The 23,343-nt window shown below is 45.3% G+C and overlaps 13 protein-coding genes across 13 annotated transcripts in view; 6 read left to right on the plus strand and 7 right to left on the minus strand.

Annotated features, from left to right (window-relative positions):
* Positions 1 to 514, plus strand: part of VTP01DRAFT_7446 (uncharacterized protein) — a gene marked incomplete at both ends in the record, with an annotated part of 1,550 nt that extends 1,036 nt beyond the window's left edge. Inside the window, one exon of the mRNA XM_069386459.1 lies at positions 47 to 514. Coding sequence (XP_069241912.1) covers positions 47 to 514 — 468 coding nt within the window. The remainder of the gene's footprint in view (positions 1 to 46) is intronic.
* Positions 515 to 1,351: 837 nt separating this feature from the next.
* On the plus strand, positions 1,352 to 3,557 carry VTP01DRAFT_7447 (uncharacterized protein; the record flags this gene model as incomplete). The annotated part of the gene is made up of 11 exons (XM_069386460.1): positions 1,352 to 1,358; positions 1,415 to 1,572; positions 1,628 to 1,667; positions 1,724 to 1,881; positions 1,936 to 1,996; positions 2,064 to 2,188; positions 2,243 to 2,315; positions 2,371 to 2,406; positions 2,463 to 3,064; positions 3,130 to 3,157; positions 3,214 to 3,557. The coding sequence occupies 11 exons, from the start codon at positions 1,352 to 1,354 to the stop codon at positions 3,555 to 3,557; spliced, it is 1,632 nt and encodes a 543-aa protein (XP_069241913.1).
* Positions 3,558 to 3,564: 7 nt separating this feature from the next.
* On the minus strand, positions 3,565 to 4,300 carry VTP01DRAFT_7448 (uncharacterized protein; the record flags this gene model as incomplete). The annotated part of the gene is made up of 4 exons (XM_069386461.1): positions 3,565 to 3,859; positions 3,924 to 4,077; positions 4,139 to 4,192; positions 4,255 to 4,300. The coding sequence occupies 4 exons, from the start codon at positions 4,298 to 4,300 to the stop codon at positions 3,565 to 3,567; spliced, it is 549 nt and encodes a 182-aa protein (XP_069241914.1).
* A 745-nt stretch (positions 4,301 to 5,045) lies between these two features.
* Positions 5,046 to 6,938, minus strand: VTP01DRAFT_7449 (uncharacterized protein; the record flags this gene model as incomplete). Its single annotated transcript, XM_069386462.1, has 1 exon — positions 5,046 to 6,938. One exon carries the CDS (start codon positions 6,936 to 6,938, stop codon positions 5,046 to 5,048), a length of 1,893 nt encoding a protein of 630 aa, XP_069241915.1.
* A 1,116-nt stretch (positions 6,939 to 8,054) lies between these two features.
* Positions 8,055 to 9,664, plus strand: VTP01DRAFT_7450 (uncharacterized protein; the record flags this gene model as incomplete). Its single annotated transcript, XM_069386464.1, has 6 exons — positions 8,055 to 8,424; positions 8,485 to 8,699; positions 8,752 to 8,992; positions 9,051 to 9,266; positions 9,325 to 9,597; positions 9,654 to 9,664. 6 exons carry the CDS (start codon positions 8,055 to 8,057, stop codon positions 9,662 to 9,664), a joined length of 1,326 nt encoding a protein of 441 aa, XP_069241916.1.
* A 595-nt stretch (positions 9,665 to 10,259) lies between these two features.
* On the plus strand, positions 10,260 to 11,207 carry VTP01DRAFT_7451 (uncharacterized protein; the record flags this gene model as incomplete). Its single annotated transcript, XM_069386465.1, has 5 exons — positions 10,260 to 10,383; positions 10,452 to 10,625; positions 10,708 to 10,908; positions 10,975 to 11,096; positions 11,175 to 11,207. 5 exons carry the CDS (start codon positions 10,260 to 10,262, stop codon positions 11,205 to 11,207), a joined length of 654 nt encoding a protein of 217 aa, XP_069241917.1.
* Positions 11,208 to 11,489: 282 nt separating this feature from the next.
* Positions 11,490 to 11,737, minus strand: VTP01DRAFT_7452 (uncharacterized protein; the record flags this gene model as incomplete). The annotated part of the gene is made up of 2 exons (XM_069386466.1): positions 11,490 to 11,585; positions 11,684 to 11,737. The coding sequence occupies 2 exons, from the start codon at positions 11,735 to 11,737 to the stop codon at positions 11,490 to 11,492; spliced, it is 150 nt and encodes a 49-aa protein (XP_069241918.1).
* A 1,149-nt stretch (positions 11,738 to 12,886) lies between these two features.
* On the minus strand, positions 12,887 to 14,417 carry VTP01DRAFT_7453 (uncharacterized protein; the record flags this gene model as incomplete). Its single annotated transcript, XM_069386467.1, has 7 exons — positions 12,887 to 13,193; positions 13,259 to 13,479; positions 13,539 to 13,712; positions 13,782 to 13,947; positions 14,020 to 14,183; positions 14,252 to 14,259; positions 14,324 to 14,417. 7 exons carry the CDS (start codon positions 14,415 to 14,417, stop codon positions 12,887 to 12,889), a joined length of 1,134 nt encoding a protein of 377 aa, XP_069241919.1.
* Positions 14,418 to 15,101: 684 nt separating this feature from the next.
* VTP01DRAFT_7454 (uncharacterized protein) lies at positions 15,102 to 15,686 on the minus strand (the record flags this gene model as incomplete). The annotated part of the gene is made up of 4 exons (XM_069386468.1): positions 15,102 to 15,182; positions 15,241 to 15,349; positions 15,402 to 15,445; positions 15,588 to 15,686. The coding sequence occupies 4 exons, from the start codon at positions 15,684 to 15,686 to the stop codon at positions 15,102 to 15,104; spliced, it is 333 nt and encodes a 110-aa protein (XP_069241920.1).
* Positions 15,687 to 16,205: 519 nt separating this feature from the next.
* Positions 16,206 to 17,448, minus strand: VTP01DRAFT_7455 (uncharacterized protein; the record flags this gene model as incomplete). Its single annotated transcript, XM_069386469.1, has 2 exons — positions 16,206 to 17,180; positions 17,248 to 17,448. The coding sequence occupies 2 exons, from the start codon at positions 17,446 to 17,448 to the stop codon at positions 16,206 to 16,208; spliced, it is 1,176 nt and encodes a 391-aa protein (XP_069241921.1).
* A 247-nt stretch (positions 17,449 to 17,695) lies between these two features.
* Positions 17,696 to 18,370, minus strand: VTP01DRAFT_7456 (40S ribosomal eS28 domain-containing protein; the record flags this gene model as incomplete). The annotated part of the gene is made up of 2 exons (XM_069386470.1): positions 17,696 to 17,899; positions 18,155 to 18,370. 2 exons carry the CDS (start codon positions 18,368 to 18,370, stop codon positions 17,696 to 17,698), a joined length of 420 nt encoding a protein of 139 aa, XP_069241922.1.
* A 338-nt stretch (positions 18,371 to 18,708) lies between these two features.
* On the plus strand, positions 18,709 to 19,266 carry VTP01DRAFT_7457 (uncharacterized protein; the record flags this gene model as incomplete). Its single annotated transcript, XM_069386471.1, has 1 exon — positions 18,709 to 19,266. The coding sequence occupies one exon, from the start codon at positions 18,709 to 18,711 to the stop codon at positions 19,264 to 19,266; it is 558 nt and encodes a 185-aa protein (XP_069241923.1).
* A 1,756-nt stretch (positions 19,267 to 21,022) lies between these two features.
* On the plus strand, positions 21,023 to 23,062 carry VTP01DRAFT_7458 (uncharacterized protein; the record flags this gene model as incomplete). The annotated part of the gene is made up of 8 exons (XM_069386472.1): positions 21,023 to 21,743; positions 21,800 to 21,896; positions 21,953 to 22,008; positions 22,071 to 22,222; positions 22,280 to 22,546; positions 22,605 to 22,617; positions 22,678 to 22,916; positions 22,970 to 23,062. 8 exons carry the CDS (start codon positions 21,023 to 21,025, stop codon positions 23,060 to 23,062), a joined length of 1,638 nt encoding a protein of 545 aa, XP_069241924.1.
* Positions 23,063 to 23,343: the final 281 nt, after the last annotated feature.

Consider the following 23,343-nt stretch of genomic DNA (forward strand, 5'->3'; position numbering starts at 1 on the left):
CGTTGACGCTTCCGTAAACGTCAACGACATTGTCGATGGTGTCAAGAAAACCGCTACCGGTGTTGTAGACAAGGTCAAGGGCACTGTCTCTAACGCTGTCCCTGCTGTTGAAAACGTTGCTTCTGGTGCCACTGACAAGGTCAAGAACGTTGCTGGCAAGGCTGTCCCCGCCGTCGAAAACACTGCTTCTGGTGCCACTGACAAGGTCAAGAACGTTGCTGGCAAGGCTGTCCCCGCCGTCGAAAACACTGCTTCTGGTGCCACTGACAAGGTCGAGAACGTTGCTGGAAACGTCGCCAAGCGCTTGGTCGCTGAACTTGTTGACAACGTTGAAAACACTGCTGCAGGTGCTGTTGGCGAAGTCAAGAAGGTCGCTGGAGGAGCTGTCAGCAACGTTGAGGGCGCTGCTGGTAACCTTGGCAAGCGTGCTGATGTATCTGTCGATGCCCCTGAAGTCAAGGATGCCGCAGGAACGGCCTCTGAAGTCATCAACGGTGGCGCTGGTGTCCTCTAAACTGTCTCCGTCCTTATGTATTTTATCCCTAATGTACTTCGCTACAAAATAAATCCTATCTGATGCTTCCTTGTCATACCACTTCGAAACGCAAATCCTTGTATTGAATGCTTCTTACATTTTGAAATACATAATAATAAAGATAATAATAAACAATTATTATTAAATATCTGGCTACCAAATTTCATACTTGTATATTTTTTATCTGTTCCGAGAGTTATTGTAGGTAGCACTGCTTTCTTTCAAAATGGGGATGGAGCATTTGTTTGGCTGCTGAAGGAAATGAATTGTGGTGGACTTACGTAGTACATTAATGAGTAGTGTAGTGGAGAGAAGAACGTAAAACACTTGGAACATCTAGTTAATACTAGGAGCATGCGTCCTAGACAGTATTGTCTTCATCTTCCTCACAAAGCGCTCTTTTTAATCCTCGAATCCTTCGTCTCGAGATAATTTCTTACAGCTGGAGTATTGAACGCTGAACAAAAGATAGTTTCTGTTATGCTCACAGAAACACCATTACCTTATTATATATTACGTCAACTAGGCCAATGTGAACTATTGCTTGCTCGCAATGCTATCTTCATTTCGTGTTGCATAAACAAATGCACTGTGCTCACCACAAGTGGCTTTCTGGCGACAATGTATTCATCCATAAAGATATTTGGATATCTAATGATATGCATCAAGCGGGGCAGGCGTGGAGATAATGCCTATGCAGCGGACGTTTTCCTTGGTGCAACCATGTCCTACGCCATTGTCTATTCGGGGTTTCGGTTAAAGTTGCCCGATTGTTTCCAAGTGTTCCTTCTCGCTTCTTCTTGTTAACGTGCGAGCATGAAAGGTAATGCACTAAAGGAGAACCAATGCAAAATGTCAAACTTAGCAAATCCTTTGTAGACGAAAAATACCGTGCAACGCATGCATATGCGGCGCGACAAGACGATGAATTGAGTCTTAAACCAGGCGACGTTGTCAGGATTACCAGTAAAGAAAGCGACGACTGGTGGATAGCAGAAAACATAGATACCGGTGCACTTGGAATGGTACCAAGTAACGTACGTACGGTTTAACTCAATAATATTATGATACTGTTTTCTCAAACGCCGGTAGTTTCTTGAAAAAGTGACGGATAGCACGGAGAGCAAGAACGGTAAGCTAATTGTTTGGTGGCAACGAAAGCTCGTTTGCTAACATAGTGTTGGTAAGGGCCGATCCTTGCAAAAGTACTGCAGGATTATGAACCTCAGGATCCAGAAGAGCTTGCGCTCTGGAAAGATGGTATTGTCACCGTCTTGGACCAAAATGTCGCAGATGGTTGGTGGAAGGGCGATTTAAATGGCAAGACAGGCGTTTTTCCAGCTAGGGTAAGAATATTATATATCGACACGTCTCATGATAGTTATTAAACGACTTTGCAGCACGTGAAGCTCGTGGAAACCATGGAGGAAAATGAACCGAACGCTGAACAAAAGCCCAAAAGTCAGTGTCCATTCCAAAGATTGCATTTGTACTACTCCAGAACTCACGGGGTATGCCCTCCTGATAGGCACATTCAAACTCGCTGCCTATGGTGTGAAGCAAGGCGGTATTGGAAGCATCCTTGCTGGCGGAATGGGTCTTCGCAAGAAGCCTGGAAAGCAGCCTTCGTTGGATGAAAATCAGGAGGCGACGGTAAATTCAGAGATATTATACACATCATGGAGAATAACTAATTAAGAATGTCAGCCGTCGCCGTCTTCCCCGCCTGAACAGGCCACGTCGCAAGCGAAAAGTCAAGAGCCTGCATCGCAAAAGAAAGGTAAAAGTGACCCTATGCTGATAACGTTTTACAATTCTAAATATTTTTACTGCAGCCATGGTTATCCATGATTATCAGGCTGAAAACGAAGGTAAAATCTTTATTGACGGGATATATAAGCATTAACTACAATTTGACATAACACAGACGAGCTGCAATTGATGAGGGGTGAATATATTATTATTCTGGAGAAAATGGATAACCAGGGCTGGTGGAAAGGCCAAAATGAATCGGGTATTGTTGGAGTATTTCCAAGCAACTATGTTCAAGTACTAGAGGAACAGCGCCCTCCACCGCGCCGGGCCCGGCCGCCAACCATCAAGCCAGAAGCAGCAGCTTCTAGTAACGCGAACAATAGTCCTACATCGCCTTCTCTTGCTAAACCGCCTCCAGTGCCTGTTTCTACCCGTCCCACAACCTTGTTGTCGAACCGCACATCTTCAAGCACCGAGAGTAGTGCTACTGCACCTCCTCCACGTCCGGTCACATCTCCGCCAATACCTAACAGACGACCACCATCGATTGCAACCGAATCTAAGCCTGGTCACAAACCTCGTGTACCTTCTATCCCGCTCGTATCTCCTGATCTTCCTCCCAAAACCATGGAGGAGCATCACGCTCCAGCTCGCCCGTCAAGACCAGTGCCACCACCAGCTGCACCGCCTCGACCGGCGTCTGAGCAGCCTGAAAGGACGAGTATAGATGCTGATGCGCAGAAAGCACCCTCAACCATGGCAAAACCACCCAAGGTAAATTAATTTTGTACTTTATATACATAACGTTTGATGTTTAGATCACAAATTCTCCTCGATAGACGTTCGGCGTAAAGGGTGGTCCTCCTCGTAAGTGCTACTATGGGATTGCACTGTAAAATACGAATACTTACATCCTTCTTTAGCCACTCCTTCCTTATCTCGGCCAACAAGCCAAGCATCGTCGCAGCAACCCACGATTCCTGCTGTTCCACCTCCTCGCATAGAGTCCGGTCACGAACGTAAAAGCAGTGTGGACCGACCAATGTCACCTCCACCAGCTCCAAGACGGTCCATGCCGCCTCCTCCTCCTCAAGCAGCCCCAGTTCCAGAGCATGAAACGGCTGACATTTCTCCAAGTGTACGGGCCTTGATAAGCGAGGAAATTGAAAAGGTTCGACGTGAATTTGAAGGATTATTAGAGACAGAGCGTAGCGAACGACAGCAACTCGAGAAGGAGCTTGGAGAAATTAAAGCCAGGATGATGTAGCCGATCTTTATTGTCTTCCAACATTGATTTCTCTACTCATGACTTCCATCATTACTTGGTTACACATCTTTGCAAACGGATTTTCGCTGATAGCAATATTCCGAGCCAGAGGGTTGCCATACTTTGCACCCATCTCAAAGTCCTTTTGTGCTCCAGGTTGGTCACCTTGTTGTCGTTTAATAATGCCGCGTTGGGTATATGCTTGGCGCAGAATAGCAGCCTGTCCTTTACCAATCTCAATGACAGCATCCAAGTCCTTGGTTGCTAGCTCAGGATTTTTCATTAATCGATGGACTTGTGCCCTTGCAACATTTGTTCATTTTTCAGCATATCAGTTTTCTCAGTACATTCCTTCTATGCAGTTACCTGTTATTATAAGCAGAAGCATAATCGGATTCTTTTTCAATGCATTGGTTCAGAAACTTTAATGCTTCTTCCAACTTTCCTTCTTCGGCAAGTTTCACTGCTTGTCGTTCAAGACTTTGTAATTCCTTTAGCACTTTGTCGTCAATCTTCTTGGCTGTGCACGAGGAAAGATTAGATAAAGGTTCCCTTATATTGATGGCCAAATTTTTTCTTACTTGGATTACTTTCGACAATGCTGGCAACGCTGTCAATGGGTAACTCTCTCGCGTCTGCCCACAACCTTGTTAATTCACCGTATACTCATTGTATACAAATGCATCAGCAAATTCACCTGGATTGAAGATAAGCTCCAAAATAGCATCGTCAGAGGCAGCCATGTTTTTTGTAAGCTGTAACAATTACCATGAAAGAATAAAAAATACGATTGAATCGGAATTCCAAGTTTTATAATTTATGCGCACCCCAGATTTTCCCACGAACTGGTTGCCGAGTCGATTTGGTAGCGGGGATGCTCTTTGTTCCGTTCTACACCAGTCCTCAGACATCAAATAACCAGTTCGCAGACGAACCTATTGGACAGACAGTGTACGGCAAGCCGTTCACTTGCCCGGATTGGTTTTAACGAGAAGAACGGATACCGCCGAGAAAACGGCAAACAGCAGATCCAACAGGGAGAGAGAGAAGGTTAATGGACACTGTTGTTCAGTGTGGGCCAGCAGCGTGCTTCTTTAAGAAACCATTGCTGGAGGGCTTATGGATGACCCGGTGTAAGTTACATGCTTTTCTCGAATCAAGAAAACTGGAGCGAGTCAAAGAGAATAAAGGAGAAATTATAAATATTTTGGTAGTAGGTTGTTTAGAGCATTCCTAATATCTGTAATAATCTCTTCTTGCCCCTGCATCCGGTTTAGAGTTCTCTTAGATTAGAGGATGGAAGAACACCATAGAAATCCAAGTTGAATGTATCCTCTGTGACTTATACATTTTGTCAACACTTTACAATTCATGTAATTTTGGTACCGAACCGACTCTACGTACGCAAATTCTTCAATAGAAGCTGCAGCCTTTCTTTCTTTCTTTCTTTTTGCAATATATGTACATACAATGGGGTATCAATAAGGTCTACTTTCTTCCTCCTTGCACACAGTACTTTGTCCTTTCCTTGAGCGCCTGTGCAATGTCCGAAGCCTTGGATTGCAGCTGCTGTATTGGATCGTTCATGGGAGCATAAATCCATCGTGGCAATACTTGCTCGAGATAGAGAATTGCCGGATCGGCAAACATATTTCGTGCGTGTTGGAGCAGCCTTTGTGTCCGGACCAGATTGATTCGACATAGAAACTGCACATCTGCGTCGTTGCAATTGATCTCGATCATGTGGTAAAGATGGGATGTCAACAGTACACCATAGACAGGGTTGTGGCGGCATCCGATCGGGTCCAGTGACGCTAGTAACTCGAGAATAAGGGTGTAATGGCTCGCTGCTGTGATGCAGCCAACTACGCAGTGGAACTCTATATCTGGTCGCAAGGCTGGTTTTGCATCCTTGGTATTGGGTACAGCATACGATCCGAAGTCTGGCATAGGCTTTAACGGTATGACAGAGTTGGATGCCACTCGCTGGAAGATATCTGTCGCGCATGCTTCCCGCGTTGGTCGATCATCTTCAAAAATGGATAGAAAATGCTCCGGCAGGAAAGATATATGTGTTGATATCAAGGTGTCGTAGTACAACGAATACAAGAGTAATGGCTCGATATCAGCTTTGCTCCACTGTTTTTCTCGAAAAGCTTCCAACTTTAGATGGAATGACGCTGGAGTACCCATATAGGTTTCAAACAGCATTTCGTCCGTGGCATTTTCGAGAGCTTTTGGGGATTGCATGACAATGTGGTAAGCTGACCGAAATAAATGCATTTTGCGTATCATCACTATGCGACAATACTGTGATAGATATTCGACTCGTCGTGAATTCTCTTCATTAGGCAACGGTTGAGGGAAATTGACGTGCCATTCTGCGACGTTGATGCGCCCGCTCTTGCCTGATGCGTTCCATTCTGCAAAGTAATCAGCACATAGTATCATCCACATGAGACGTCTTATCCTTTCTTTCTCTCCAGAATCGTCACCGTTGCCTTTTGCGTCTAGCTGATGCAAGTCCATCGCAAGTGCCAAGCGTGTCGCCATTGATAAGAGTGATGAACGCGTCCGTGCAGGAGAGAACATGTCAATGTGGCCATGTGGATAAAGAGACAGGATAAAGAGTGATTGAACAACATATATATGACGAACATCAAACAGATCTTGCAGCAAAAGGCGGGCATGAGCGTAATACGCATGCATCAACGAGGCGGCTACTGTTGGGTGATTTCGATTGTGAGTGGAGACATGCCGGATCATGAGACAGCAAATGCAGAGCACCAAGAGCGTCTGCATTGGATACTGCTTAGATGCATTGGGGTGAGAGAGGACCATTTCTGTGTCTGTCAGAAATGACGGGATATCGTGGAACAGAGCGCCGTCGCACGCAACATAGGCACGCACGCACTCTCGCATCAATTGTATCGAATTGAATTGACGAAACAAATCGTTCTTCGGTACTGGGAATATAGACGAAAGGTGCAAAGCAGTGGCGATCGAATACAGGAATCCAGGCGTCTCGTACTGATCTGGTGCGATTGACTTTGGCGGCCGGATCTTTGGGGGACGCGGCTGGACGTTGACACTTAGCTGCTGGAGTACTTTCTCCAAACCCGTGATTGTCTGTATATTGGTGTCCAAAGTCATCATAGTCGGCGACAGCTTGAGTTTCCACGATACGGCCCCGTCGGCGTCGTTCTCGGCATCAGCGTCGGCATCGCTGTTGTCTTCGTCGTCTGGATCCTGTGAGGCAAACGTCTGATCGGCGTGCCTTAATATTTGGAGGGCTTCTTGCAGGAAGTTTCGAATATTGTGAGGGCGTTTGCCGTTCTTATCCAACAACAGTGGCGTTGGCAGCCTGTCATGAGTAATCATTGAAAATCGGGACAAAGAAGCAAAACTTATTTCGCGAACGCACACCCCCGAACGCCCATTTGATCGAATTTGGCGACCGCGGCGCTGAGGAAATCATTCAACTCTCGCTATATTTAGGTGCGCATGCCTACAGCATTGTTTGAGGCATAGTCAGTATCCTTATCCTGACTATGCACATAGTAGCTTTAATTATATTGCGTTTCTTCGATATTTTCTTGGTTTTCATTTGTCAATAATTGCTGAGATCTTTCAAATTACCAAATCTGTCAACAATCCCGCTGCCCTGGGAGTCGCCAACTCTGCCACTGCAGATCGCTTGGCAATCCCTCGGGGTAACTTGCCAACTAAGTAGTGCTTTTACAGAAAAGCCCACGGCATGCATTTCTCAACCCCTGTTTAGCTGTTTATCCACCTTTTCATTGGAACGCCTCAACTTTGCCCTAGTTGAGATGAAATCTGGGGCGATCACGATATATGCAGTTTCCTCTTTTGTAAACTTTGATCTTCAACGGCGACGTGCTATTCGCCCTTACCTCCCGTTGGCCTTACTTCATTTATAGTTTAAGAGCAAAGCAAGCCACCTTAAGTTACTATATCACTGCAGTCTTGCTGCATCGATACCAGGAACCTCCTGTCACTCAATAAGTTCCTTAGCGGATATGTTGACCGGATGTTGATATAAGTCTCTACGCATCTACAGACGGCTCGAGACGCGTTTAGTCCCACTATCAATATGACATGTCTATGTGCCTATGCATGACTCTCGTGATTATTCTTGGCATGTATCCTTCATATTCCCGCCTCTATCTTTTCACTATGGTGGTTTTGACCGTGTTGCCATGCGCCCACATATAGAATATGTATGATAGTAGTTTTAACGATGAAACTGTAATGAATCTAAGAATTTGGACCTCTTGTTTACAGCCAAGCAGCAATTTTTAAACATTGTATAGGCAGATCTGCCTATACACTTGTTCGCATTAATCTTTACATGAATACGGTTCAGTGGTTGAGCTTATTGATCCTTTCCCGTCGGCATTATCGACCGAACCAAAAATCAAAACCTCGTGCGCGCGCGGGGTCCAACGCAGCACAGAGCTTCGTCTTTGTACCGCAATGTCCTCAGCATCAACAGCTGCTGCTGCTGCATCTGGAGCAGCGCTCAATCCAAGGACGACGCGCTATGAGTTTCTCGGACCACCGGGGGCAGTTGGTTTTGTAACTGCATTGCCACTTTTGGTGCTTTTCTTTGCGGTCTGCTGTGACAACACAGGCTATCCGTCGAAATCTTTCCTTGCCGATCCCAAGGGATTCCTATCTTCGCTGTGGACGCGCGAGCTTGCTGACAAATTCTTAGATCCTCTCGCAGTCTTGGTGTATTTTGCCTTCATTGGTCTCTTGGTTGTCTTTTATCTGGTGCTCAGCTGCGACGTTGTGCCAGGAACAAAGCTTAGAGACGGCAGCGTGCTCAAGTATCGATTGAATGGTAAATCAACGGAAATATGGAGTCTTCACGTACACAATGCATTTAACAACCTATGAAAAGGTTTCTCAACATTTTGCAACTTGGTTATCGTCAGTGGTTTGCTAGCTAATCATTTTGGACCCGATATCTTCCTCTTCGTCTATGATCATTGGCTCGGTCTGGTCGGCACATCCATTGTTTTCAGCTATGTAATCTCGTTGTACTTGTACATTAGAAGCTTCCACCCAGGTGCTTTGTTATCCTTGGGTGGCAATTCTGGAAATCCAATTTATGATGTGAGTGGCGGTGCCAAATCAAAGTTATACATTCCACTAATAAGGGATATAGTTCGTTATGGGACGAGAACTCAATCCTCGTATTGGAGACTTTGACATTAAGTTCTTTACTGAACTGCGGCCTGGTCTCTTGGGGTGGATTTGGATCAACTTTTGCTTTGCATACAAACAATACCACGATCTTAACCGTGTCACAAACTCTATGATACTTGTTCTTGCTTTCCACACCTTTTATGTGGCTGATGCACTTTGGAATGAAGAAAAGGTGCTCACCACAATAGATATCACTTCAGGTAAGAACCAAGTAGACCAAGTAATACTTACAATTCATTCTAACATCGGCGACAACAGAGGGCGCTGGATATATGCTTATGTTTGGGTTGTACTCTTGGCTGCCCATGACATATACTATCCAAGCTCGCTACTTGGTAGACTTCCCTCGGGATCTCAGCAACCTCGAATTTAGTCTTATCTGCGGTCTTTGCGCATTGGGCTACTATATCTTCCGAAGCGCAAACTCCCAAAAGAATGAGTTCCGTACAAACCCAGAAAGTGACAAAGTGAAGCGTAAGTTTGGAAAGAGAAACGAAGCATTGCATGTGTATGTTGATACACTGTTATCTAGACCTCAAATATCTCAAGACTGAACGTGGTACAAAGTTGATTATTTCGGGCTGGTGGGGAGTCTCTCGTCACATCAACTACTTTGGTGACTGGCTCATTGCTCTGGCTGGATGTTTGCCTTGCGGCTACGGTTCAGTGATCCCCTATTTCTATGCAATTTACTTTGCCGTTCTCCTGCTACATCGCGAGAGACGCGACGATCATGCTTGCCGCCTGAAATATGGAAAAGATTGGGACAAGTACTGCAGTATCGTCAAGTACCGCATCATACCTGGTATGTATTGTTTGTCCTTACACTTTCAGTTGCAACATTACTAATATACATTGCAGGTATCTACTAATCAGATTTAAGTAATATAATAGCATATTCAGATGACCCAATGTATTAAAACAAATGATTTAACGTTATAATTTATCCTTGAGATGGCTTCTGAAGCGTGTGTCTCTGGATTGGTGTGTAGCAATGATATGCATAAAGCGATTGACATACTCGGCGCGGAATGAGATATCTGTCTTCCGCACACCGCCTCCCGGAGAAAAGAGGAGTTCGCACTAGACTTTAAAACTTTAGTGTCAGTATTCTCAATCCATTTGCGTTCAGTTATCCATGTACTAAATTAATTTAAGCAGCCAACTGGCAAGGAAAAATAAGAGAGCGCAATCCAGGTACATTTCCTGCTTCTCGCCATTTCCATTTACAGTACGTGGATGATTTTACGGATCTTCGTTTCCCCAGCTGCATGGCATCATGAGCGTGTCAAGTCATTTGTGCAACCTAGTGCTAGGAATATAGTCAAGTCATGCGCAGCAAGGACGCAAACCCAGTGATTGGTCCGGCGTGGGTGGTATTAAGAGCCACGTTTCCACTGAGCCATATCCTTTTTCTTCTCTCCTCTTCTACCTTTCTCCTTCTCCAGACTCCCGTTTTCCCGATTCATGGCTTACGGTTATCCATATCAACAACCTTATCCTCCGCAACAACAATCACCACAGTATCCGCCGGGGCCGTTGCCACAGGCACCTCCTCCTCCAGCTCCTGCCATGTATCCACCTCGACAACGTACGAAGCTTTTAGTGTTGCCAAGCGTCAAAGAGAATTTCAGCTGAATTTAGCAATTTTTTGTGTAGGACGGCCGCCTCCTCCCGGTGCTGACCCTCAGCTGTGGTACTGGTTCGAAGCTGTCGATACGGATGGATCCGGATATTTGACTGTGGACGAGCTGCAGCGAGCGCTGATTAATGGCGATTGGACACCATTCAATATAGAAACAGTGCGCATGATGGTCAATATGTTTGATACAGGCAAGTGACAGTCCGCGAGAAACTAAGAACAGCCCTGTGCTTGGCATCACGGAGAATTTACCTCATAGCCTCATTTTCTTAGACAACACTGGTACAATCGATTTCAATGAGTTTGCTGGACTATGGCGATACATTGAAGAATGGCAGCGATGTTTTCGGGCATTCGATGTTGATGGCTCAGGCAACATTGACGCAGCAGAGTTAAAGAACGCACTTCAAACTTTTGGATACAACTTGTCCGATCAATTTATCGCAATCCTCATCCAAAAGTTCGACAAATACGGTGAGTTTGAGTAAAATAGGATATCAACTGACTGGCTGTTTGTTGACGGATATGGCTCTTTAAAAGGTCGTGGAAACATTACATTTGACAACTTTGTACAAGCATGCGCTACTATCCGAAGCTTGACAAGAGCGTTTCAGGACTTTGATGTGCATAGAACTGGCGTCATTCAGATTAACTATGAACAGGTAAATAGACTCTCGGACCCGTCGGAGCACTGTTGAATGTCGTCATGAGCTTACGCACTTTCTTCTTGTCTTTCGTAGTTCTTGGCGCTTGTCATTTCTCAGCGATTCTAAACCGAAAGCAGATCCTCCCCTCCATCCAGTGTCGTCTTCGTTTTTATCATCGCACCCACTGTCACTACTCTTTCATATTATCTTTATCCTTCATTTGCCCTGTGTATTGTAGCACTATTCCTTTAATAACTCTTTTGTACAAATGTATTTTATCAGCCACCACGTGCTGCCAGCAGTCATGCTCAGCAAGCTTTGTAACCTTTTTACATCAAAGACAGATAAATGCAGATGATACTAAGAACAGAGAAATGCTAAACAAGACTCAGATGATGTCGGCAACGATTAAAAGTAGCTGCTGGCACCGGAAGGGCTACTTTCCTCAAACGCATTGTAAAATTCTGCTATCAGTCGTTCAGGTATAAGGATGAATTGAGAGAGCTAGATGTAGTCAAAGTCAATTATGCTTAACCATCCATTCAAGTGTCCTTGGCCTTGGGCTTTAGAGATGCTTAGTGCCTTAGTGAGGTTAAGCATACCTTGGACAATGTCTTCTTGATGGTGGGTGGCTGAGCAGCTGCTGGGGTGTTCATAGCTTTTGCAGGCAACGGTACAACTAGTAACCTCACTGCAATCTATTGTGCCTTCTCAACCCCTATCTCCCCTTTTATTATTCTGACATGATTAAATGATCCTAGATAGCATACACAAAACCCATTTCGCCAGAATTACGTAGAAGCCACAACACTGACGAATCCATGAAACTGTGCGGCTGCATCCTGACGCCAAGGAAAAATGGAAGGGCACACAGGACGTGCTCTTGACCGCCTTACGTAGAACCATCCCTTATGTAGTGGCTGGACGAAGACATTCCTTTCCACGTTGCAGTGGCTTTTCATTTTCTTTTCTTAAGATATCGTGTGGTAAGATTTATTCTTTCGTCGGCTCAGTGACCCCACTGCCAACTTAATGACCAGGCACTGATTCCCCCGTAGGGTAAAAGAAAATCCTTCTGGAGTGCTAGAAACCTATAGGTTCCTGGCAATGCTACGCCATTGATTCTAACGCGCATCGTGGCTGCACTCGTGAATTTTGATTCAAAGAAGAAAAAAGGAGCTGGCGGCTTGGTTCGACTTTTTATAACATGGGCGGAGACGGAAGTTGAATGCGTTGAAGGCTTGGAGTTTCGGGAATTGAACGTGAGTTTTCGCTACCTGCCCAGAAGAACGAGGGGAGGAATGTATCTACTTGTTGGTAGCAGGAAAAATATACAATAGCACCTACATAAGGTATTCAACCTGCTCAGGGCGGAGTCAACAACAGAATAATGGCCCTACCACTAGATTAACCTTCCTAGATAGGGACCAGAAAATATTTTACAACACTTGGTTCCTAAGGCTCTGCTTTCTACCATCCTGAACTAGTGCAGTCATCTGTTGATCCAATCATTGATGCCGTTAGGGATTGTCTAAGCGGGAGCATACTGATAATTAGGTGTGTAGTTGTACAGCACCAAGCTAGCGATTGCATCGCATCGAGGGCATCATCAATCCGTATAGATTTTCTATTATTTGTATTTATTGTTTAGCTTTTAGACGGTGATGAAAACCGATCAACGGAGAGAGGATGGTTTTGTGTATGTGCTTTCTAGAGAAATGGTCATGTGAAAACAAAATTGGAGGTGGGGGAGGATGGAACAGAAAACAAGAGATTGATATTATATGTCATCGGTTAGCGACTTTTTACAAGTTCTTCAAGACCGCTTCCACAACGTCGGTGGTAGAGCTCTTGCCTCCAAGGTCAGGAGTCAAGATCTTGCCTTCAGCCAAAACGCTGTCAACAGCGTCGTACATCTTGAGAGCCTGGGCGGTGTAGCCGAGGTGCTCCAAAAGAAGACCGGCAGAGCGGATAGCGGCAATAGGGTTGGCGATACCCTTGCCTGCAATGTCAGGTGCAGAACCGTGGACAGGCTCGCCGACAACGAAGTTGTCACCTACGTTGGCAGACGGGACGACACCCAATGAGCCAACCAAGGCAGCAGCACCGTCACTTTCAAAGGTATCCTTAATTAGAGACGGGCCCTAACAATTATTTTTTCTCCTTGATATAGTTACCTGATGATATCACCGTACAAGTTGGGAGCAATGACAACGTCGAAGGCTTCAGGTTCACGGAACATGCGATAGACCATGGAATCAACCAATTGTTCTTCCATGTCCACACCACCGTACTTGTCAGCATTCTTTTCCTTGACAGCACGGACGGTCTCACGCCACAAGCCATCGGTTATGCTCATGACGTTGGATTTGTGCACGATTGTGACGCGAGGGTTTTGCTGCAACGTACGGGTCAACATTTACACATCTTATCGAAATCTTGTTAAGCATTTAATACCTTCCAGAATCGCTTGTCCAACGGCTTCTGTTCGCGCAACTTTTGGCGCGTAAGCGCCATGTTGAATGCCATTCTGCCAGCACGCTCAGAGGCATATTCGGTGATCTTGCGGTCAGCATATGCTACTTTCAATCCAGTGGCAGGATCGATTTCTTGTCTTTCGGATTTAATGTACTAACAAATGCATGCTATTTAGTCTCTTTCCCACACGACTTCAATTATGCATCTTTGTTATTTTCGTACCAAACACTCGGTGTTCTCACGGATGATCAGCATATCCAATTCGCGCTGGTTAGGGAACGCGGGGGACTTGACAGAGGCAACGGGACGGACGTTGGCGTAAAGATCGAGTTTCTTGCGAAGTGCAACGATAGGTGAAGAGTAACCGGCAACCTTGTGCGACGGCGAGCTGTCATCAGCAGTAGTAGAGAGAACGTTAGTTCGCGTCTCACATAACCCCAGCCCAACTTGGCTGCGTTACCTAACAGCGCCAAACAAGGCTCCGTTGCATTCCTGCTTCAGGATGTCAAGGGTCTTCTCGGGCAAGGCCGTGCCTGTCTTTTGAAAGTGCTCAAAACCGGCGTCCAAATCGACGAATTCGAACTTGGGACCGTCAGGCAGAGCTTCCAGGACGGTACGAGCAGCCTGTGAATACAGTGCATTAGGACATTTCCTGCTCTCAGATGCATGTTTTTCGCGTATCAGAAACCTACAGGGATAACTGTAACCAAGGCATCAGCATTGACAGGTCTACCGTGCACTATGCAAAATTGTATTCTACTTGCCTTCTTTGCCGATACCATCGGCAGGGATCAGGCCGATTTTGACAGTTGAGGGAGCGCTGGAGGCAAAAGTGCGACGGAGGATGTTGCTGGCCATGATATCAGAGGGAAACAGGTGAAGGAAGGGGTGGTCTCATCGGCGAGGAAGATCTACGGCTGACTGACAAGTCACAGCGCACGAGATCGAGATGATCATCCGTAAAAGGAAAGTTGCTGACAATCCCCAGAGCCGACGAGTGCAGGAAAAATGGTGCTGAGGACAAGATATCTACATCCATTCATCACAGTTGTCTCTTTGAGTATGTCCCCTATTTTTCCACAAGTTTTAACAGAGCAGTGAATGGAATATGACGTATGGCAGCGAGTGAAGTAGATGCAACATAACGTATGTAACATTGTAAGAAGAAACGTGGTGCGCCCAGCCATGTTATCAAAGCAGCACTCGTCGCAGTGTATGGGAATCGATTCCTCCATATGTAGTTTAGATAGTATAAATCAATTTAGCTGTTTGGGCCCGGCAAACAGTGTAAAATTCACGTTGGCTTCTGAAACATCTTTTGGAACAAGTGCGGAGCGAGCAACGCACACAGGACATGTGCACAGCGGTGGTGGACAACATGAATGTCAGCCCAGGTCACAGGGACACCCAATGCCTGAGCCGATAGTGGAAGTCTGTAGCAATTCCTAAGTAAAATGGAGGCAAAAGCTTTATCTGATCTGCAACAACTTGCACTTTGAAGCCTATATATCAGTGAAGCTGTCTATGCTGGCAATCTTCTGCTCATTTTACGTCAGTCAATAGTTTTTTCTCCAGAATGAACTTTCCTTCCTTGTACTTGTTGTCCTCGCTGTAAGCTCTGACCTGCAGCACGGTTAGTGCATCCGTGAGATGCGGATGACCTTTTTTGCAACCAACTCACGTAAGTCCACCCCAGGACAGTGTGGCACTTTGTGCATGAAATATCCCGGACTGTGTGCAACCCTGTCGTCATGGCACGATCTTCAGCTTCGCCTTCAAAGATATTGACGCTAGTTGAAAGTGTGTCAATAGTGTATCACTCATTGCATGCACAGAACTTACACGTAATGGAAAAGATATGCTTGGCCGTATTGACCTTGAAATTGCTGCAATATGTGTGACCCGAATCAGCATGAACTTAAGTGCACCATTAAACTCCTCCCCTCCAACCAATCGACCAACCCCTTGACCGGACACACTTTCTTCCCTCACCCCACCCATCTTGGTTTCCTGGAATCATTAGCATACCCTCGATATGATAGCATCGGCAGTCGTCAGATGTGTCTTGCAGTTGAGGCAGCCATATATAGCTGTACCGTCAAGATACGTGCGATACTTGAGACCCATATATGCGTTCACCCAAAAACGAATAGTGCAGGAATAAAGGTCGCTTGCGATAAGGCTCGGACAGACGCTGGTAGATAGCTACGGCGGCGAGAATGTTACTTTAACTTGTCTTTGCTCGATTCAAATAGTGTTGGGGGGACAAGGTGCATGGAAAGAGGGTTTACGCAAAGCAGGCACAGTCGAGGAAAACAGGAAAGAAAGAGAGCGAAATTCCGAGACCGTTTCTGGCTGGACCGGACTGAATGTCATTCATTCATTCTGCGTATTGTACCATTCCTCCTCCCACAAATCATTTTCTTTGCGCTTCGCTCCTGCCTGCCTTTTTACCCAACTGACGTATCCTATTTTTTCCCTGCGTCGTCATTATCTTCTTCTCCTCCTCCTCTTTCGACCACCAGCAAATTCCCCCACCTCCTCCAACCTACACTCCAACTCGTCAGTCTGCGATTTCCCTATTCGTTAAATACACACTCGTTGAGTCGAACCGGTCCGTAGGGTACAAAAAAAGCATGAACACATTTATTGGTTTTCCTTTGCTGGTTCTTCTGCTGCTGGCTTCTCTGCTTGCTTGGTTTGTTGGGCGTTACCATTTTCTTGCAAAGACGCCTTCTTCTTGTTCTTGACCTTCTTTTCCTTCTTCTCTACTACTGGTGGAGGGTAGGCCAACTCTTCAAGCTTCTTCATCTCTGGGTCCTCAAATGCTTTGCGGATAGGGTCCAGAAGCTCGTTGATAACTTGAATAACACCAGACTTGAGATCGCCTGGATGCAGCTGCTTATTCTTGAAGTCTTCTTCTAACTTTTCATAGCTGTCGTAAACAATATCGCCACCCCACTTTTCAGGTCGTGGGCAGACAAACTTGGGCTCGGGAGTGCTCAAGCTCTTGAGAGGGAAGTAGACAAACTTGAGGAATGAAAGGAGACCGTTTTCGGTAATGTTGCCCTCTTCGCAGAATGCTTTCTTGATCTTCTTTTGCACAGCCTTTGCATCATCCAAAAAGTCAATCTTGGAGTCTGGATCAGAAGAAGACATCTTGGCTCCGGCCAAGCCAGGAACCATAGGGTTCATTAAGTGAGAACGCTTAGCGTACCCGAGTTGAGGAAGGTACTTTTCGGCAAATACAAAGATCTTGCGCTGATCGACACCACCAAATTGAGCATCTACTTTCAAGTATTCTTCATCCAAAGCCTGCATGCCTGGGTAGAGCAGACCAGACAGTAACGGAGATGCAACTTGCTTGACAACTTCTGCACCAGCTTTTTTGGCATCATGCTCCGTTACGCATGCTGCCAATTTAAAGTTGTCCATGGTATATTCTGGTGATAATTCGAAGCTGGAGCCGATAACAAACGTCAACTTGTCGATAGGAACACCGATAGATTTCAAGACAGCCTTGATAATTGCTTCGTAGTATTTGACTCGGTGTTTGACGAGTTCCAAAGGTGCTTTCATGTTATCCAGGAACGCATGCAAATCTGCAAGCAAGATCTTGACCTGTTATTCGAATTTGTTAAGGCCACTGTCAACCCTGCGCAGTCGATGGCAGCTCAATTCTAGTTACCTCTACACCAGCAGCCAAAAAGTCTGCAATCTTGGTCATTGGCACAAAGTAACCAACGTGCGGACGGCCGGTGGGTGCAGTGCCCCAGTACAATTTCAAGTCTCGCTCAGCGAGGATCTTTTTAATTTCGTCCCCACCGATAACTTCTTGCAAGTTCCGGGTAATTAGGTTGTACTTTTCTTCAACAGACAATGGGGACATTGTATTTGGAATACAAGAAAGGAAACTCGAGAGGAAACTGTCAAGAGTCCTGACTCACCGCACTTACTTAAATTCAATCGAAGCCACAATTCAGGAACAGCCGCGCTGCACCAATCCCAATCACTCTGAGTCCAAGAAATCGACCTTTCCATTATGCGTTGAAGTTCGCAAGAGGTTTACATTTTTTTAATGCATTGAAATATCATCGAAGTTTACATGCATTGATTGTACAGCAAGGCTATAGAATTTAACGAAGACGGCGGGCTTCGCGTTCGGATTCCAAAAGGCAGAGAATGTCGTTTTCGCGGACGGGACCCTTGACGTTGCGGATAATGCTACGGTTGGTATCGTCCATGAATTCAACGCGGACCTGAGTAACACCACCACGAGAGCCAGTGCGGCCGAGAACCTTGATAACGCGGGCAAGCTTTACGGGCTGCTTTTGGGCGTCCTACAACAACCGCGTTACAAACTCGTCCTCATTCTATCCATGATACAACCGTCTATTCCAGCCATAATCTCTCTCTTCCTCTCTCTTTGTCTTTTTCACGTCGAATATTTAACTGACTCTTGCATTTGTGCATGACAGTCGACATATCTAGCAATTTTCGCATTTTACGCTTTTGCGGTTGTATTATCCAGCGTACAATCGTAACCTATTAAGTTGCAGATGCAAACTTTCGGTAGTGTTCAAAGAGTAAAGGACGTTATAGATTTCTTTGACGTTCAAATCTGCATTGCCGCGATGTTGTTCGGTATCGTATGCATTCGTAATGACATGTCCATTCTGGTGTAATGTGCATAGATATGTCGACTGACCGCAATATTTTCGAGCATCCATCCAATTCCATCCATAACCGTAACCCATCATCCATCCTTCAAGATCCTGCTGGAGATAAAATATCAACTTTCTACTTACCATATCGACTTGTAGGAGAAGAGGAGGAGTTTACTTTACCTTGGCCTTCTCTTGTTCACAGGCGGTATGAACATTTACCCGTACGTGGAGCATGAACCAGTGGCTTGTTGAAACTGCTGTTATTGATTGAGTGATCGATAATTTGCATTGGAGCATCAATTTTGCATCGCACTCAATCAAATTTAAACCTTTGGAAAGAAATAGATAGACATTCTTTTCGATTAACAATATGCACTTGCCATTTCGGTCCAACTGCTTGATCTCTATGGGAAGGCTGCTAATGCTTATTTAAGTCGACGCAAGACGGCCGCAATTTCCCTATCCGGTAGACGGCATCTGGAATGGATCGAAGCTTTACGAGACGAGAATATCACCTGGTGGCCAGATTACTCCTCCCCTACATCAACCATATACCTTGGTTATCCTTAACTCACGATGCTCAACAACTTAATCGATTTCTTGACGAGTGTCTTATGATAGCTCGCACTCATGTCAACTTGCTCTCACAACGGTCTCTCTCAATTGCTGGTTGCGGTCTAGTCGCCAACTCGCTTATTCGAAGTCGTATTTGGCACTGTTCCAGAACCTTGCCTGTATCTCTGTCCTTCCTGCGTTGCTTTCACTCAATCATTGGACAACTTATAAATAATCGCAGCATTCCTCGTATCAGTTTTAAGTCTTTGGCTCGTCCACGATCTGAAGGCGGTATGGCAATCCTAGATCCTGTCTTTCAACACTCTGCTTTGCCGCGTTGGCTTCTTCCGCTGCTAGGATTCGATTCCTCAGCCTCAAAGTCCTTTGCGCTACTCATTCTGGCACACGTCCTGCGAACGGCGTGCGATACTCCCACTGTCTTTAATCCCTCTAGTCTTCCCGGACCTGCGTACATATGCAGCTAAGCAGCTAGGTCCATTTCGCACAGCTTCTCGCACTGCGGATAGGTTAGGCCTACAAGTCGACTGGTCCTGCATCCGTCCTGACGTTGTTTTGCCTTCACAGGTACGACACATTTTGTGTCCACTGCGGACCTAGACTCTCGGCCAACGAATTAACCCCTTGGTTGACCCTCCCTGTTCACTCGCTGGTATATTCTGAACAGGTCGAATGGCCCTAAGATTCGGCTCCAAGTTCAGGCCTTCAGTATCGCTATCATTGAAGGGATATGGCAACTGGAACCGTTTTTTTCGACGCTTAAGGGACTCTCAACGCCAGCTATCTTCGCAATCACAATGCGATTTCATAGTGAAACCAATAACCCGTGGTGGAATGGATCTGGAATTTCCTACGCGCAAAGTGTTTCGGCGTAGCTTTCTGCCATGCTGGGATAACTTACCGGGAAAGTACGCGCCGGCGCCAGCGCGTTCAAATGCTGAAATATTTGGGCGAATTTCTGTATTATGTGTCCCGGTTCCGAAACGCGGAGGTGCTGAAAGGGACTTTGGATACTGGCGTGCCAAAAACAAGCAGTCCTTTATAACAACAGTTATAAAAAGAAAGCGTGTTCGACGAGATGACGCCTTTGTGAGCAATGTACGCAAGCGGCTTGTCTACGTACTTCATAAAAAAATATTAATATAAGTTGCTTGCTTAATGCGACAATAAAGACAATAACAATGACATTTCAATGTTCAGCCAAAGCGATTGATACCATTGTCAACCAGTTCAAGCACTACCGTAAGCATGTGAAAAAATAGACAAAAGATAAACTCACGATCATTGCCTACGCTCGTAAATCTGCTTAATTTTCACTGTCGTATTTATGGATTGATCAATGTTCAATAATGGTGGAGGTGGCACAACAATCATATAATAGATCCAGAAACAATAGAAGTAAAAAATTTTACCTTTGTCTCTTCCAGAAATCTTTGGCTTCTGCCTAGTTTTGTGTTGAGAGAGACCAATAGACAAATTATCGTAAGCATCGAGTTCTGCTTCGATCAAAACGGTCACGTGCTTACGGCACACATTCACTTTCAGCGGGAATTCGAATTCAAAAAAACCAGTATGCAAAGCTGATTTGTGGCTAAAAAGTGGCTAAAAATACAACAAACCCGAAATACAAAGAACAGTATACCTGTCCAAGTAAGAGACAAAAGGGATGGGATAAGAAAGAACATTGCGGTGTTCATGTCTCTCTCAAGAGCATATGTCGATAAGTTCGTTAAGTTTATACATACCATAATTGATCACCTTGTTCGAAACGAATGTATTTGGATGGGAAAGATAGAAATATCGATCGATAATTAATATATTTATTGCCATCGAGCTACGACGCAAATATACGCTTACGGCTTGTATGCGCTAGTAGCTTGGAGGACCGTTGTTGCGGTGTTGGTGTGTCGCAAAGACCAAACGTTACGTTCTCGGAGGTTAAAAATGCCGCAAGTTGCTTTCTCGTCAGCTTGTGCCTTTCAATAACACCCCTCTTTTCTGCTAATCACAGACGAAAAACCAGCAACGCAGCTACACCTAGCCTGTACGGTCGTGAACTGCTTCCAATTTGTAACGCCACTGTGCTCTAAACTGAAGGCGCTGGCTACTTTCCCCTTACCTGTACACCGTGCTTGACACTTGTCTCGTACTGTCACCGTCCCTCTACGTGATTTATCTTTTACCGGTGAAGCAACTACTACTCTCTACACAAGTTTTCGTTTAATGGAAGCTTCACATTCCGTACTCTCAAGTGACGGCATCGACGATGATGTCTCTACCCGGCCTGATTCGTCCAGGTTATCACTGGGTTCCTCACCGTCAGAGCTTAGTGATGAGGAGGACCCTCCTCATGGCAGTGCTCTCGAAGAAGACGACTTTGCCCTGGATGACGGGGACGGCTCCCTAACTCCTACTGATAAGATAGATATCAACGACGAGGACGATATAGTCTTGGGAGGATCATCAGAAGCCTTATTTTCTTCAGACAGCTCGGATACTCTGAGCAACGCGCCAATGGACATGGATGATCGCGTGGATGAGGAAGACGAGGGAGAAGAACAAGAAGAAAGGCAAGAGGATGATCCGGTATCCCCGTCAAAGGATCAAGAAAACGAAAACAGCACCACTGATCATGTACAAGATGCAAATGAAGACAGCCCTTCCGCTGGAAAAAAGCCGGGAAAAAAACGGCGGAATTCAGATGCAATTGAACAGGAAGAATGGGATAAAAGAAGAGCCAGCAAAGTTCTGAATAAAAAGGAAGGATCCTTGCTGGCAGTAGCGACGTTGGAGAATGGCGACAAGGAGAAGGATCCTCCAGGTTCTCCAAAGACAGAGCAGGAAAATGGCAATGACGAGGGCAATGACCGGGATGAAACCGAGAAAGATACGCCTAGTTTACCTACAAAGGAGGAAGAGCAGAGTAATGCAAAAGCGCATGAAGGTACATTTTTCTGTTGCATTTATATGTCAGATCAATTTTCTAACATCAGGACGCAGACGATGAAGATGGCAGCGAGGAATATGAACGATGGCATACGGAAGCATTAGAAGCGCTTACAAAGATCGAGGTCGAGTTTGCCCGACTGAGAGACAAGTAAATATCTAAGAATGGGATATGACTAGTATGTTTTTCTTATACAGGACTTATAGAATGTATCAAGAGAAGATGGCAGAGCTCAACGAAGAAGCATTGATGATTGCACAAGGTACATCTCTTTTATTTTTCTGTGGTGCTTACATGCAACTTATGCTTTTGCATGTATTTTAGGAACACATCCAGAGTTAGTGGCCATGATGAAAACTATTGAAGAGAAACGAAGCAAACGCATAAAGACAGCGGAAGCCTGGCGGAAATATAAACGAATGAATCATCAACAACAATTTGAAGGACTTGAGTACCAGGCTAACGTCGACTTTATTGTAAGTGATAGGTTGGATTTTCCGTAGTTAAACACGTGACGCTGATTTGTGATATAGGCGGGAAAGGGTGCTTTGAGACGACGTATAATATCATCATTAAGTCGCAAACGATTGGAGCTCGATAATGAACGCGAGAAGCTGAACGAACCGCTCTCGGATGCTGATAGAGTACCCGATCCCAACGTGCTAATGCCGAGGAAGAGACAAATGGGTCAGGAAAGCAAAGAATTGCATCGGTTACAACGATCTATTGGCTTCCCTAGAGCTCCGGGTGCTGAAGGGCTACCTATGAAAACGATCGAGGATGATCTGAATGCATTAGGGGTAAGCTCTGAACATATCAGGCAGTAGTATACAGAGGATCTAATACATTATTATGTAGCTAACAAGGAAATGTACGTAGAACGAAAGGAAATGAACACTAGTAATTTTCACTGACGTTAGTCGCAATGTAGCAAATGATATGGATGCTGAAAGAAGTGGAAATGCGTCAACGTCGAAGCATGTACGGCATGGGCTGAACGTAAATAGCATAGCAAGCACGACGTCTTTAAATGCTTCTGGGCCCGTATATACCAATCAAGGGCAATTATTCTACCACGGCCAAGTATTTCGGAAGGGAGATCAATTTACGATTGTAGATGCGACAGCAGGGCGATTTAGTGCCAAGTTCCTGTCGGCTACAGATACCGAGGTAAATTCATTTCGTCGATTATTATAGTATTCGGATACTCAGGTTTTTTGTAGGTTATCATTCAGCGAACAGACGGGTCAAAAACCAGATTACCCTTTGCACAGGTAGTAAAGGGAAAATACCAGTTGTTTTCAAAGCATTCATAATAGCATCATCCATTTCCTTTACGCTCGCCTTCCTTTGCTTAAACGTACCCTTCACACTCCAAGACACGCATTGATTTCTTTTTCCTTTACTAATTATTCTCGCATGGTCGCTTTTCGCTTCTTAACATAAGAAACTGTCAACCTCTCGAAAAAAATTTGGTATATATAATCGTTCTACGCACTGTCTCAATGTGAAGCGGTTTGCTTTGAAATCCGGTTATTCGGATTACATGGAAAGGAGGATCCGGATTCTTGGAAACATAAGTGGCTAGGGCAACTCC

Source organism: Rhizomucor pusillus, assembly GCF_041956525.1.
Source record: "Rhizomucor pusillus strain CBS 183.67 unplaced genomic scaffold VTP01scaffold_4, whole genome shotgun sequence".
NCBI classification, from domain to species: Eukaryota; Fungi; Mucoromycota; class Mucoromycetes; order Mucorales; family Lichtheimiaceae; genus Rhizomucor; species Rhizomucor pusillus.